This window comes from Gadus macrocephalus, chromosome 17 (genome assembly GCF_031168955.1).
Source record: "Gadus macrocephalus chromosome 17, ASM3116895v1".
NCBI classification, from domain to species: domain Eukaryota; kingdom Metazoa; phylum Chordata; class Actinopteri; order Gadiformes; family Gadidae; genus Gadus; species Gadus macrocephalus.
The window spans coordinates 16,053,580-16,067,771 of NC_082398.1; the positions used below are offsets into that span (position 1 = coordinate 16,053,580).

Here is a 14,192-nt window from a genome sequence, read left to right on the forward strand (position 1 = left end):
GGCTATAAATCTATTATGTGGCTTGACCTTTTGACCTACACATATCAAAACACATCTGGTGAACTCAGCTAACTGCCCCACACATAACACAAAGCTTATTTTCTCAAAACACCTACCCTTTGATTTTATATATATTTTTTACTCAGAAAAAGCTATAAATCTATTATGCGGCTTGACCTTTTGACCTACCCATATCAAAACACGTGTGATGAACCCATCTAACTGCCCCACACATAACACAAAGCTTATTTTTTCCAAAAACTCACCTTTTCATTTTATACTATTTTTTTAATGTTAAAAAAGGCTATAAATCTATTATGCGGCTTGACCTTTTGACCTACCCATATCAAAACACATCTGGTGTAATCAACTAACTGCCCCACACATAACACAAAGCTTATTTTCTCAAAATACCTACCCTTTGATTTTATATATATTTTTTACTCTCAGAAAAAGCTATAAATCTATTATGCGGCTTGACCTTTTGACCTATAAAATCAAAAGGTGGGATTTTGGAAAAAATAAGCTTTGTGTTATGTGTGGGGCAGTTAGCTGAGTTCACCAGATGGGTTTTGAAATGGGTAGGTCAAAAGGTCAAGCCGCATAATAGATTTATAGCCTTTTTTAACATTAAAAAAATAGTATAAAATCAAAAGGTGGGTTTTTGGAAAAAATAAGCTTTGTGTTATGTGTGGGGCAGTTAGCCGAGTTCACCAGATGTGTTTTGAAATGGGTAGGTCAAAAGGTCAAGCCGCATAATAGATTTATAGAATTTTCTGAGAGTAAAAAATATGTATAAAATCAAAGGGTAGGTGTTTTGAGAAAATAAGCTTTGTGTTATGTGTGGGGCAGTTATTTAATTACACCAGATGTGTTTTGATATGGGTAGGTCAAAAGGTCAAGCCGCATAATAGATTTATAGCTTTTTCTGAGAGTAAAAAATATATATAAAATCAAAGGGTAGGTATTTTGAGAAAAGAAGCTTTGTGTTATGTGTGGAGCAGTTAGCTGAGTTCACCAGATGTGTTTTGAAATGGGTAGGTCAAAAGGTCAAGCCGCATAATAGATTTATAGCATTTTCTGAGTAAAAAATATATATAAAATCAAAGGGTAGGTGTTTTTTAGAAAATAAGCTTTGTGTTATGTGTGGGGCAGTTAGCTGAGTTCACCAGATGTGTTTTGATATGTGTAGGTCAAAAGGTCAAGCCGCAAAATAGATTTATAGCCTTTTTTAACATTATTTTTTTTTATAAAATCAAATGGTGTTTTTTTTTTAAAGAAATAAGCTTTGTTTTACATAGGAAGGACTTGTATTAACACATCTAAGTTGGTTTGACACAAATTCGTCCATCGAAGCCAGTGCTAAATTGATTTTTCGAATGTGTTGAATATCCAATGTCCAATATAAAACTAACTTTACCACGGTCCAACATCCTGACCATAAGTTCAGAGGGTTCACTGTCCCTCAAGGCTTGCAGAGAAAACAGCCGGATCGCTCTCTCAGCAACAGAAAGTTTGAATGTCTTTAACAGGCGAGCTTTGAGTGCCGTATACTTATTCTCTGCGGGGGGATTCCTTAGGAGACTAATCCCTATTGTCGCTGTTGATATGCCGGGGGGCGACACTACATAGTAGTATTTTGTGGTGTCTGTGACCTCACGCAATGCGATCTGCGCCTCGGTATGAGCGAACCAAGCAGAAACAATTCCCAGAACTCTGGAAGTTTCAAATAAACAGCATTTGTCGCCATAGTTGATCTTTAAGTTTTTGGAATGCATCCAGTAAACAAACATAAGGGTCACCAGTGTGGAAATTGCATGAAACAAATGAAGAGACAATTTCTCACGTCGACAATGCAATGGCATGTAGTTTATTTATCAACAAAAAAAGTTAACTTCAAACATAGCACCGACTGGCATATCAACAAATAGTCGCGTGCTCTTAAAGAGAAAGTGTCCCTATAACACAGCGATAACATGTCAAGAACACATGGTGTGTATATGGTCCACAATATGCAATTTCTCACCAATTGCCCTAAAACAATAGCTCTTAATGTTACCTACAGGAAGCACCTGTTAACACAATTCTATAATGACACGATGAGTACCATGAAAGGTACTTTTATGCACTAAAATAACAAATTGAAACGGATATTTTAGCATTGATTATCATAGCTCGCCTTTTATGCCTTTTACAGTCAACAGGCCTCATATTGCCTCTAAAAGGGTCATATCAGGGACTCATGGTATGGATGCTAAAGACAATTTGATCAGCGTTTGTGGTTCTAATTTATATAATCAAACACTAAATACAATCTACATACTAATCTATTAAATTCATTTAACAAGAGAGCAAAGACACATTTCCCGTTTCCGTGAAGGCTGATATCTACCTCCGAGCTGATAGGGGGCGCTGTGAGAGCGCTCATCGCCCCTAGTTAAACCCTGGCTTCCTGTGTTCCTGCTCTCCGTTGTCACCACATGGGCCACCGGATGAAAACTCAACACACCAACGTGGTTCTCCCAGGTTGTTGTGGTTTTACTCGAAAGTGCTCTACATTTACCACTTTTTGAAAAATAATCAAACATCAGGAAACATGACAGAGGGTGGAAAAGCCGCGACGGCCAAAGCTCCCAAGGAGCTTCTGGCCCTGAACCCCGAAGAGGAGTCTGCGTTTAGGAAGAAGGTCCGGGCGGTGAAGAAGAGGCCAAAACAGGTCTGTTAGTTACAGGCCCACTGTAACACTAATGTCATTCAGTTTAACATCGCTGTTTGGTCGTTTGTATGTTTAATGTGTCTGTTTCCACAGTTCAGCGGTCTGAGTCCAGGTGTAGTTTATGTCGCACATCTGCCCAGATCTCTTGGAGAGAAAGAACTAAAGATATACTTCCAGCAGTTTGGGAAGATCTTGAGATTGCGCCTGTCAAGAAGTAAAAAGGTGAAAGACAGTATTGTGTTTTTTCTCAGTTGTGGAATTAGTCCACATCATCTCTGAAGTGAACTTTTTGAATTCGAAAATCTTCTTTATAGCCACTGCATGGGGTATCATGGTGGTTAATGCAAATTATCCACCCCTCACGTTTCTATTTGACACAAGAGCCAATGGAGATTATGGGACATAAAGTATATGAAGCGTAGTCATTTCAACACTCTCCCAGCATAAAGTCATATGCATGTATGGACTCAGTTTTTAATGGTTGAGCCTGACCCCTTTATGTACCCTGCTTTTTTCTTTTCTCTGTGCTAGACGGGTGGCAGCAAAGGATACGCCTTCATTGAGTATGAATGCGATGAGGTGGCCAAGATCGTTGCTGAGACCATGAATAATTACCTCATGCGAGAGCGGCTGATCAAATGTGAGTATTTTAGTACAGAACCCAGAGTGAACTGAATGAGCAATGTAGTCGTAGTTCCAGGAGAAAAATACTTCCAATTATTTTGAACCATTAATTTATATTAATAATCAAAAGTATGACAAGCAGATAATCTCAAATCTGGGTGAATAAAAAATTAATTTCAGTTTAATTTGATTCCAGTTTGTTTGGACAAATCTTGTTGGTGGATAACGGAATCTGTAAGCGCACTTTCGACTTCGGTCGAACACGAACTCTGCAAGCACCAGTAAACATTGGCTTCTGCCGAAATACACAAAAATCAGGGTTTCTGCGGGTCCTTAAAAAGTGTTAAAGTGTAAAATCCAATAATACCATTTCTTAAATACGATTGTGACAGGTCTTAAAAGTGTATTAGAATATGGAACCAATAACCACTAATGCAAACCGTGCAACCCTGTTACAATTTATCGGAGCACAACCAGCTAGTGTGTCGCGGGGGATATTGGCGTCTCTTGTCAAAAATCAGCTACTTGTTTCTGTTAACGTTAATTTCATCGACTATGGGTGAAGGCAACTTCAACCAGATCTGACATGACAACAGCACTGCACCTTTTGCAAGAAAACATTCAAATAAGGAACTTTGGGTATAAATGAATTGGAGTCACATGCGAAGGCAGAAAAAAATAAAACCTGATGTGAATACTGAACAATGTTGGTTGATGCCGGCAAATGCCTCGCATCACCCAACATTGTTCAGTATTCACATCGGGAGCATCAAAGTCCGGTCCGAGCATGAACCACACTGCACTAACGACTCCTGCAACTGCCTATTGGGTCACAAGCTATCTGGTTCCCGATCATGTGCATGTTGCGGTCACAAGCATATTAATCAGATGAAGCAGAGCTCACGTCGTTAGCATATTCGTTAATTCCACAAACTAACTTTAGTTTGCATGTGTCATGTCTTGTTTTTGTTGTAACAAGATAGGACTTACAGAGTCAGTGTTTCCCCTAGGATGGAGTTGCAGCAGCGAAGGTGAAATCTTTTTTTTCCGCTCGCAATCTTTTTTGTGTGCTCGCAAAGTGCAGCCTGCCGGGAGGTTTCTATGTGTCTGCCGGCAACATACATACAGTACATTTGTGCACAGTAATGAGCAGGGGAAATATGGAGAGATTGAACACATTACAAGTAGGGATGGGCGTGAGGAATCGATTACTCGAGTACTCCTCGTTACAAATTAACTCGGTTGGTGGACAGGCAAACTCGAGTTTGCATATACACGCACAGACAAGTTTTCTGAAGCAAATGTATACATTTTCTGTGTGGCTCTACTGGTGTGTGCCGTGTGCCCAAAGCAAATTAAATGTATTAAATTTCTGTGTTGCGCGTGCCGTCCCGTGTGCACAACGCCAGAATTCAAAAAGTTAAGAGATGGCGGTTAGAGCAAAGCGCAGCAAAGTATTGAAATACTTTACAGAAATAGGAGATCAGCGAAATTGAGCTACCAGAGTACTACAAGTACTATGCGGCAACATATGCTCCTGAAACACAACGGTGAGTTCGGAAAAGCAGACCTGCAGTAACCAAGTATGTCGGCTATTTTCACCGCCGCAAGACTGTAATCTCGGCCGTGTGTAGAAGATCACAACACTGAGTATTTTTTTTTATTCATTTGCTGCCGTTTTATTTGCAGCTTTAAAGAAACACTGTAATATTTTAAGTAATTTATTACCTCAAATCAACGTATTCAATCATAAATAAGTCCTCAATGGTGTAAAATTATCTCTGCCAAAAATCTCACTTATCCTCCAGAGCGAAGAATAATTAATATGTAGTTACATAGGACGGGTAAGCTTCATGGAGGCTTCCATGTTCTTCCGGTCTATGAACTGCCGAGGGGGACAAAAAGCACTACGTGGTACAGGGAATGCAAACGCGTTTTCACTCTGAGCCAGCGTGAATGATGACTGAAATAATTCACTATCTTGCTCGAGGAATAATTACTCATACATCATTAGCTTACACTAATGATTCAATGCAGTTTGAAATTTGTTTGAAATAACGAACCTCATCATCACTCAAATGACTCGATGAGGTAGTATTGGATGTCATGGCACAGCTTCTTGGCACATACTGCCCAGCGTAGTTTTTGAACAAGCGAGCACTATTAGTTTGAATGCAATATACAATTGTACCACTAGATGGTAGTAATTTTTACAGTGTCCCTTTAAATTATTTGCAATGGTAAGGGTACTTGTTTCGTTGCAGTCGGACCATAAAGAGCCCATGCCTATATGGAAAACGTTTTGGGGATCTAGAGTAGGGCCCGACCGATTTATCGGCCTGCCGATTTAATCGGCCGATTATAGCCTTTTTGAAAATAATCGGCATCGGCCAAAAAGACGCCGATTAAAACCGATTTTTTTATTTTATTTTTATTTTTTTTATTATAAATGTTATTGCGATTAGTATCCTGCAGATTGCGCTCCTACTCGCCTTGCTAACTAACAACTTTAGCTGGAGTAAAAAAGAGGAGATTGAATTTTACCGTACAACATGAAAGCACGCTCGCTCAGGCAGCTGCGCGCTCACCTCACCAATGTACACAAGTCGCGTTGTTTGAGCATGTTGTGCCTGTTTTTCTTTAGGTCCCAGGCCATGTTAATTTGTTATACTGTAGACTCTAACGGTGAGACCATACTGCTCAGCATGCACGTGTTAGTCACTGCTCACGAGCGCAGCACATTGGGAGTTAGTTATTTATTTTACATTTTACATTACACTCATTTTTGACTGTAAATGTATTCTAAAACACTCAAAGGTTCTGCATTCAATTCACATATTCGTCAAAAGTGTTTAAAGTATATTTAAGGTATCAAAAACTACGTTTTATATGTTTTTTTTTTTTTGTTTTTTTTTATAAATCGGCCGATTAAATCGTAATCGTAATTTTTCTCTGAAAATAATCGGCATCGGCACTCAAAAATCAATATCGGTCGGGCCCTAATCTAGAGTCAAATTGTTCCTTAATAGATCTAGAGTGAAATTGTTCCTAAATAAAAAAATTCTCAAAATAAGAAGAGATATATTTTTCAAAACCAAAGGCTGTAGTAGGACGATAAAGAGGCCATACCTCTATGGAACAACTTTTGGGGCTCTAGAGTCAATAATGGGGACGCTATTGAAATCTTACCATTGTGGTTTTCAGTTTTGCACTTTGAAGACTGTCCCTAAGCTCGCGGCTGAAGGACAATGCAAACCACCGTTCGCTAAATACGGCTCGTTTAGATGAAAACAATGTTGGAGCTTTTTCTCTGGCTTACTACACTCAATTGTGTCGTAATGATGTTTCACTGATGATCTGCAAACTCTGAATCTGCCAATTAATTTCCAACTTTACGGAAGTTCCTCTCCGTTTATATGCTTTACTCGATATGATCAGTTTATATGATTGACCTGGATATGAAGCGTCCGTAGCGCAAAATAATATAACATTCGTTTTTTAAAGAGATAAGAAGGAGCTATGCTTTACTCACAAGTGTGTGAATTGAGCTGGATATGAAGCGCATGTCCACCGTCCGTAGAGCACGGAATTTTATATTTTGCGTAGCGCAAAATAATAGAACATTCGTTATTTAAAGAGATAAGCTGAAGCTCTCCTCTCGTTAAATTATATATTTTTTTTTTCTAGCAGCGTACCGCCGCTGCTGGGTGCATTTAGTGGAAACACAAGAGTACTACATTAAAGGCACCTGTAACACGTGATTATATAAATGATTTGTCTCCTTACTTAAATAAATAAATATGCCGCAAGCTTTATTCAAACACGCTCTCCGATACCGATAGGGCATAATGTTCAGGGCCCCTACAGGTTGTCCTACCCCACCGACACAGCCTTAAGTGCGTGTTATGTTAATAACCGACTTTAATATGGAGGGTCATTTTTGGCTGAGGCTTTATTAACCTGTTAAGCCCTAGGCCTATTTCACAGGCCTCCTGCCCGAAATGACTTGCCCATAATGAATAGAGTATGCCTCCACAACTACAAGGGCTATATGAATAAAGTTGGTTTCAAAAAGAAGGTAAGACCTGTGAGGTGGCTGCAGAAGTGTCAGAATCAATATAGATGTTACTGTGTCAGAGTAAATTCAGCTAGAACATAGTAAGAAATGTCAATTTTCAATTTTCGCCTAGAGAAAACACATTATTTAGAGTGAATACCACCTTGAAACTATGGGATAGTAGCCCAGAACCTTTAGGAAAACATATAACAACATCTGATGAGTACCCTGTTCAAGGATAAATGCTAATAAAGTGAATAAAGTGATTTTAGATAGGTTTTAGTACAGTTAGGTCCAGACAGACTTAATGGTGCCAATGCCATTTGACCTTTCTAAGGTACCAGACTGTAAAACTAATTTTATTTCATTGACATATCACTATAGGTATTCATTCCATCCAAATTCAACAGTTTTGACTTGTTTTGAATATTCACCCGGACCTCTATACATTTTCCCAGTCAAAGAAAACCATACAATCTAAATGAAGTTTGACTCCAACTGGAGCAGATATATTTGAGAACAACATATAATAAAACCAAACTGTAAAAACACAGCTAAAAACTACAATCACTAGGGATAAAGATATATATAAACAGAGGTGGGGGGGCTGACGCTGGAGCAGGAGCAGTCGATGAAGGTGGCTCATAATCAGCATCATCATCACTTTGGAACCCAAGAAGAAGAAAGAAAAGAATAACTACAAACAGACAAGTAACAATATGTTGTGGTAAACAAGACCTGCACTGGGGAAGTCAACTAACAATCCAGTTTGCACCAGTTTGAGTGTGTGCATTTACTAAATTCATTGCAGGATAATCAAATCCAAGTTTATTTATCACTTGCACAGCAATGCTTGGTTTGCTAGGTCCTCAACAATGCAAAAGGGAATAAAGAGAAGAAAGGACAGAGATAGTATCGAATAAACTATGTACAAAATATTGATAATGATAATTGATGCAAATAATATCATAAATAAAAATATAAGGCAAAGAGTACCGGTAGTGAGTGTGTGGAATGAGTAGAGTGAGTAGGGTGATCGATGGATAGATAATATCTAATAAGGTAAATAGATCGTCAATTTGACACCAAATCAATAAGTAATCGTTAACGGATTACATACCTTTCAGGTGATGGAATTCGATATTCTGAATCAATGTTGTCCGTGTCAAGTTCTGGCAACAGCAAGTCACTGTCGTCAGACGACGACTCGAGAGGGACTACAGTAGCCCCACTGTCGCTAGTAATGATAGCGTATGCCTCCGCAAAAGTATAGGTCTTTCTCCTGCCTGCCATTATTTCTTTAAATATAATAACAAATGGAAGAAAAAGGCAAGAAAATACAAAATAACTAGCTAACTAGAAATGCAAACGTTGTAATAAGCGTGTAGTAGGAACGTATGTCTCTATCTAGCCGGAGTGTCTGAAGAGTGTTCAGAAAGTTCTCGGCGCTTCTGGCGCAAATTATGCTGTCCTTCCAGTCAAACCCGGGAAGATATCTTGGGTATCCATTGGTCAATTTGGATGATTGACCCCTCTATCGAACCGTCAGAGCCAATAGAGTCAAGGGACAGTCAAATCGATGGACCCAAATCCATGTAAAAAAACACAATTCGCCAATCAAAAGTATCACATTGTATAACGTTTTTTATTTGTTTATTTATTTTGCTCTTCTTTGGCTGCTAGATCAGTGAGTTTTCGGCGTAGAGTGATGACCGTTATATCTTTGGAATCTTTGAAGCCTCAGCTTTCATATGACATATAGTTTGTGTGGCTGGCATGAAGGAGCAAAATCGGCGGCGGCCAGTATGAGCGCATGCATGTTTTGCGTGTTTTGCTATGGGCTCATTTAGTTGCTTGGCGTTAGAATTGTGTTTTGTTTAGGTAAAAATGGTTATCATGGGCTTTTAGCCGAGCTTCTTCCCGTTACGTGGGTATGCACCATGGACATGTTGGAGCATGGTGGTGTTGTTTACAGCTGTTTACAGCACACGTTGGCGCAGCTTCCCCCGCCCCCGGGGGCGCTCGGGTTTAAGAGGTTAAGGCATCTGGTGACCTGTTTTCACAATGTTTTGGACATTCTCTGACTGTCCAGACATATAGCCGCCCACCTCAACCTTTAGATTTGCTACTAACTACAGAAATTGTATGTTGTCTACAATGTCTCTAGTAGAATATACATTTTTGTTTAATGAAGCATTGCATATTGTACTCTTAGTTGGATGTGTAGACTTATTTACATTGCAAGTAGGGATGGGAGTGAGGAATCGATTACTCGAGTACTCCTCGTTACAAATGAACTCGGTTGGTGGACAGGCAAACTCGAGTTTGCATATACACACAAAGTTTTCTAAAGCAAATGTATACATTTTCTGTCTGCGCCACTAACGCATGCCGTGGGCACAAAGCAAATGAAATGTATCCATTTCGGTGTGGCGCGTTCCGTGCCGTGTGCAGGCACGCCAGAATTCAAAAAGTTAAGAGATGGCGGTTAAAGCAAAGCGCAGCGAAGAATTGAAATACTTTAAAGAAATAGGAGATCATAAGGTGAAATGTAAAATATGCCAAGCGAAATCGAGCTACCAGAAAGTACTATGCGGCAACATATGCTCCGGAAACACAACGGTGAGTTCGGGAAAGCAGACCCGCAGCAACCAAGTGTGTCGGCTATTTTCACCGCCGCAAGACGCAGCTGAAATCCCGGCCGTGTAGAGATCACTTCCATAGTCCAATTGCTGCCGTTTTATTTGCAGCTTTAAATTATTTGCAATGGTTAGGCTACTTGTTTCGTTTTTTGTTTTTTTTAAACTGTTACAGGCCTCGACGTGATTTAAATTGTGAGACGCATATTTATTTTTGTAAGGAAATTGTGTTTCGAACGTTTGCAAAAATAAATAATGAATGCTCTGATAACTGACTGTTTTGATGGAGAATAAGCATTACATGTTTGGTTGGTAATATTGCCGGTCATCATCAGGCCTATTCCTGCTGCAGATGCGTTGCATTCTAAAAATAGATTAGATGAAACGAGTACTCGATAGATCCTCGAGGAATTCCTTCGATCACTCGAGTTTGGAATTTACTACTCGTGCCCATCCCTAATTGCAAGTAATTCTTGGACTTGGATTTTCTTTCATATCCTTCATACTTTTTTTTTGCCAGTATGGAGGTGAAATAGGTCTTAAATTGCATTCATATTGGTCTTAAAAGTCTTAAATCTAACTTGAAACCCTGTAAATGCCAAAAGGCTATCAACTCGCATAATAAGTTTCTGTTCAGCAGAATATCTCCATATCGAAATAAGAAACCAGGGCCATATTCTTTTTTTTGTTGAATCAAATATCTGTCAATCAGGGCTCCAGACTAACTTTTTTCACTAGTAGCGCTGTGGCCCCTAACTGAACATTTTAGGGGCGCAACCAAATATTCACATTTATACAAATGTTCACTATTAATTAGGGATGCACGATATATCGGCAGTGATATCGTTATCGGCCAATGTTAGTAATTTTTTTAAATATCGGCATCGGCCCGATAAGTAAAACTGGTCCGATATTAACAGCCGATATTTATTTCCGTCTAGTTGCCGTTGTGTGTTTTTTGCCCATGCGTAGCTTGTTCGGTCATATGACAGTGTCAGTGACGCAGCCAGAGACGCACGGAGAGGCAGTACAGGAGTGTTTGTCTGTCACCTTGACTGAAAAGAATCAATGTCGGCGGTTTCGATGTTTTTTACGGTCTCAAATGAAGGTACTCGAATTGCAATATGCAGTACTTGCAAAGCCGAAGTAATGCGCAGAGGATGCCGTGTCAAATCATTCAACACCACTAGTGGGGCAACGGTTCACGGGTTTCCCGTGAGCCATACGCCGATCACTTGCGTCCCTCACGGTTCGGGAAGCAAGTGATCGGCGGATCGGCTGATAAAAAAAAAGTTGTGCGTTCACGTGATCAGTGCATGTTTAAAGGACAATTCCCAACATCAAGTATCGTAGCGAAATACAGTTTCTGTTGTTTTAGATGCAGAAATTACAATGTGCTGTTTCAAATTCAGTGTCACATTTTATTGTGATTCTCATCTATCCCAACGGTTTCCAGGTTTGCGCATGCATGTGTTCGACAAGTAGCACTGAAGCGACAGTTTCACGGGAGTGAGCTTGTCAGGACGCTGAGCCTCCTCTCTGCCCGCTCGCCTCTCCATTGAGAATGCATTATCAGGCCCGACAAACGCCTCCCGTGTGAAAAGCACTTTATGGCACCTGAAGCAGATTCCTGCTCTGGTTCGAGTGACCCGCACAATTTGGATGAAACGGGTCGGGTCGGACGCCTGAACAGCGCAGGTCGGGCGCGGGTTTTGCAATTGCGAGCGAGACTTCACTGGTTCTGGATATGTTAATCAGGAGCGGAGGAGTCAACTAAAACCGTCAACAGTGGATGATGTGCTTTTTTTGCACAACAATCTAAAGCACCAAGCCAAACACTAGATAGTGTAATTCCCATCTAATGTTTTTAATTTTCCATCGGGTGCGGGAAGGGTGTCGATATCAATTTATAGCGGGTCTGGTCGGGCTAAGTAAAGCGGGTACGGGCGGGTGCGGGGTTTGTCAAATAAGACCCGTGCAGGACTGACTTGCACTGGCACACTAGCCGAAGGTCGGAAGAACGAGTCAATAGTTTGCTTGCTCATTGTAAACGCACGTAGCAGGTTGTGAAATCTTTCTCCTTCGCACAGATGTTTACGCATGCTCGATAATCTCTAGGACCCTCCCCCTCGACACATTAGCCACTGACATTCCATATCCTTCTCACTCATTGGCCTGCTAAAGATTCTGGATTCATTGACGCGCCCCTTCCACGTTTAACGTGCAAAAAAAGGGCCAAATTTACAGATGGAAAATTCGGTCGCACACTCTAAAATTTTGGTCGCAAAATGCGATCTTTTGGTCGCAGTCTGGAGCCCTGTCGATGTGTTTTTTTTCCCCAGGTGAACATTTCTTTACCAATTGATTTATTTTAATCTCGTCTGGTTACCATGATAAGAGTTAGGGCTCAACAATTAATTGCATATTTATGTATTTAGATTTTGAACACTGAAGGTCTCAATTAATCCAACACATTTGTTTCGTTAAAATAAAATTACAAATCATTAGGACTCAGCTGCTCATAACAAATCAGTAATTTATATTAAGGGAACTTGGATTGGCAACACAGAGAAAATTAATCAAATTGGTATTCTGTTGATTGTAAAAAAAAAAAATCCAAATAATAGCAATTATGCCTGTCAAAATCTTGCGCCCTACTAACGATGTCATGCATTAATCCAACCAGTCATAGTATAATCTTGTATCCATGTGTTGTTCCAGGTCAACTGATTGCACCAGAGAAGGTGCACATGAGTCTGTTTACGGGCTCAGAGAGGAAGTTCAAAGACCCCATATTTCCTGCCGTGAAGCGGTACAACATGGTCCACACAGAGGACGGCATAGCCAAGATGACCGGAAAACTTCTGCGCAAGGAATCCAAGCTCCGCAAGAGGCTGTCGGCTAAAGGCATCGACTATGAATTCCCCGGTTTTGTACGTTAATTCTTCATAATATCCAGATAGTCTAGCATGTTTCTTGAGTGCAGACACCGTTATGTCCATAGATTGAGTCCCGAGATTTAAGGGTGTAGTTGCACCATTATTTCATCAATAGGTTCTGTATTGACTTGGAACTTTCTCTCGTGGTTTAGTTGGATGAGAATGTTAATATTTGGTATATATTTTTGTTTCAGTTTTCTCAGGTTCCAAAGAAGGAGAGATCCGAGAATGCTGACATCTCAACTTGCAGCGTAAGACATACAGCCATTTATCAATTCTATATCTCTTTCTCTCTCTGTTACTCTGTCTTGCCCAGACTGAAAATGACTTCAGGTGTACCAGTGGCCTTACGTCAGAAACTGGTGCCTACATTACTTTGGTAATGTAGGCACATTAATCGCTGGGCGATTAATCGAATTTCGATCTCGATTTCGATTTTAGCGTGAAACGATCACAAAATTAACATAATCGAGTTTTCTATATTTTATTTTAAATGTTAAATGTGCTGGACACATTTCTCTACATTATTTTAGATTTGAACATTTTCCTTTGAAACATTTTTTGTATTTTTTTATGGCGAGATTTTAGAAAGTTCTCAGTTACAAAGTGTTTTTGAGAGTGACATGCTGAATAAATACATCATGTTTTCAAACTCCAAAAAAATAATCGTTTCAATAATCGTGATTTCAATATTGACGAAAGTAATCGTGATTATGATTTTTTTTCATAAGGGAGCAGCCCTTATGTGGAGTGTAAATGCTAACCACCCTTCTGTGGCAGCAAGATAAAACCCATACGCCAACAAGTACCTAGAGAGAAACAGTTGAAGGATATATATGGGTTATTATGATTGGTTCTCAAAGCCTCAGTAATGTTTTGGTTGAAGTCTGGTAAATATCAAATGATGCTGTTTCTGTGTTTGCGCTTGCCAAATCACAAGTTTTCAAATTTTGGGTGTTGTGCCATTGAAATGGATTTTTTGTTTTTTAATGACTACCCCATTTTCTCTCTTCAGGACATCACCCCGCTCTGCACACCCTCAGTCCTGGAGCGCAGAAAGTCTCAGATCCAACCAAACAACGACACAGATGAGGAAGATGAAGAGGTCACCGTGAAGCTGCCCCTGGGCGATGAATATGAGGAAGACATCAGTGAGGAGGAAATGGATGAAATCCTTGAGACAAAGAAGCCATCAGAAGGAGACGAAGCTGATTGAG

The 14,192-nt window shown here is 39.9% G+C and overlaps 1 protein-coding gene across 1 annotated transcript; it reads left to right on the forward strand.

The window, feature by feature from the left end:
- Positions 1-2,440: 2,440 nt before the first annotated feature.
- Positions 2,441-14,191, forward strand: nifk (nucleolar protein interacting with the FHA domain of MKI67). The gene is made up of 6 exons (XM_060076664.1): positions 2,441-2,716; positions 2,810-2,938; positions 3,248-3,356; positions 12,758-12,969; positions 13,170-13,226; positions 13,991-14,191. Exons 1-6 carry the CDS (start codon positions 2,597-2,599, stop codon positions 14,189-14,191), a joined length of 828 nt encoding a protein of 275 aa, XP_059932647.1. The 5' UTR covers positions 2,441-2,596.
- Position 14,192: the final 1 nt, after the last annotated feature.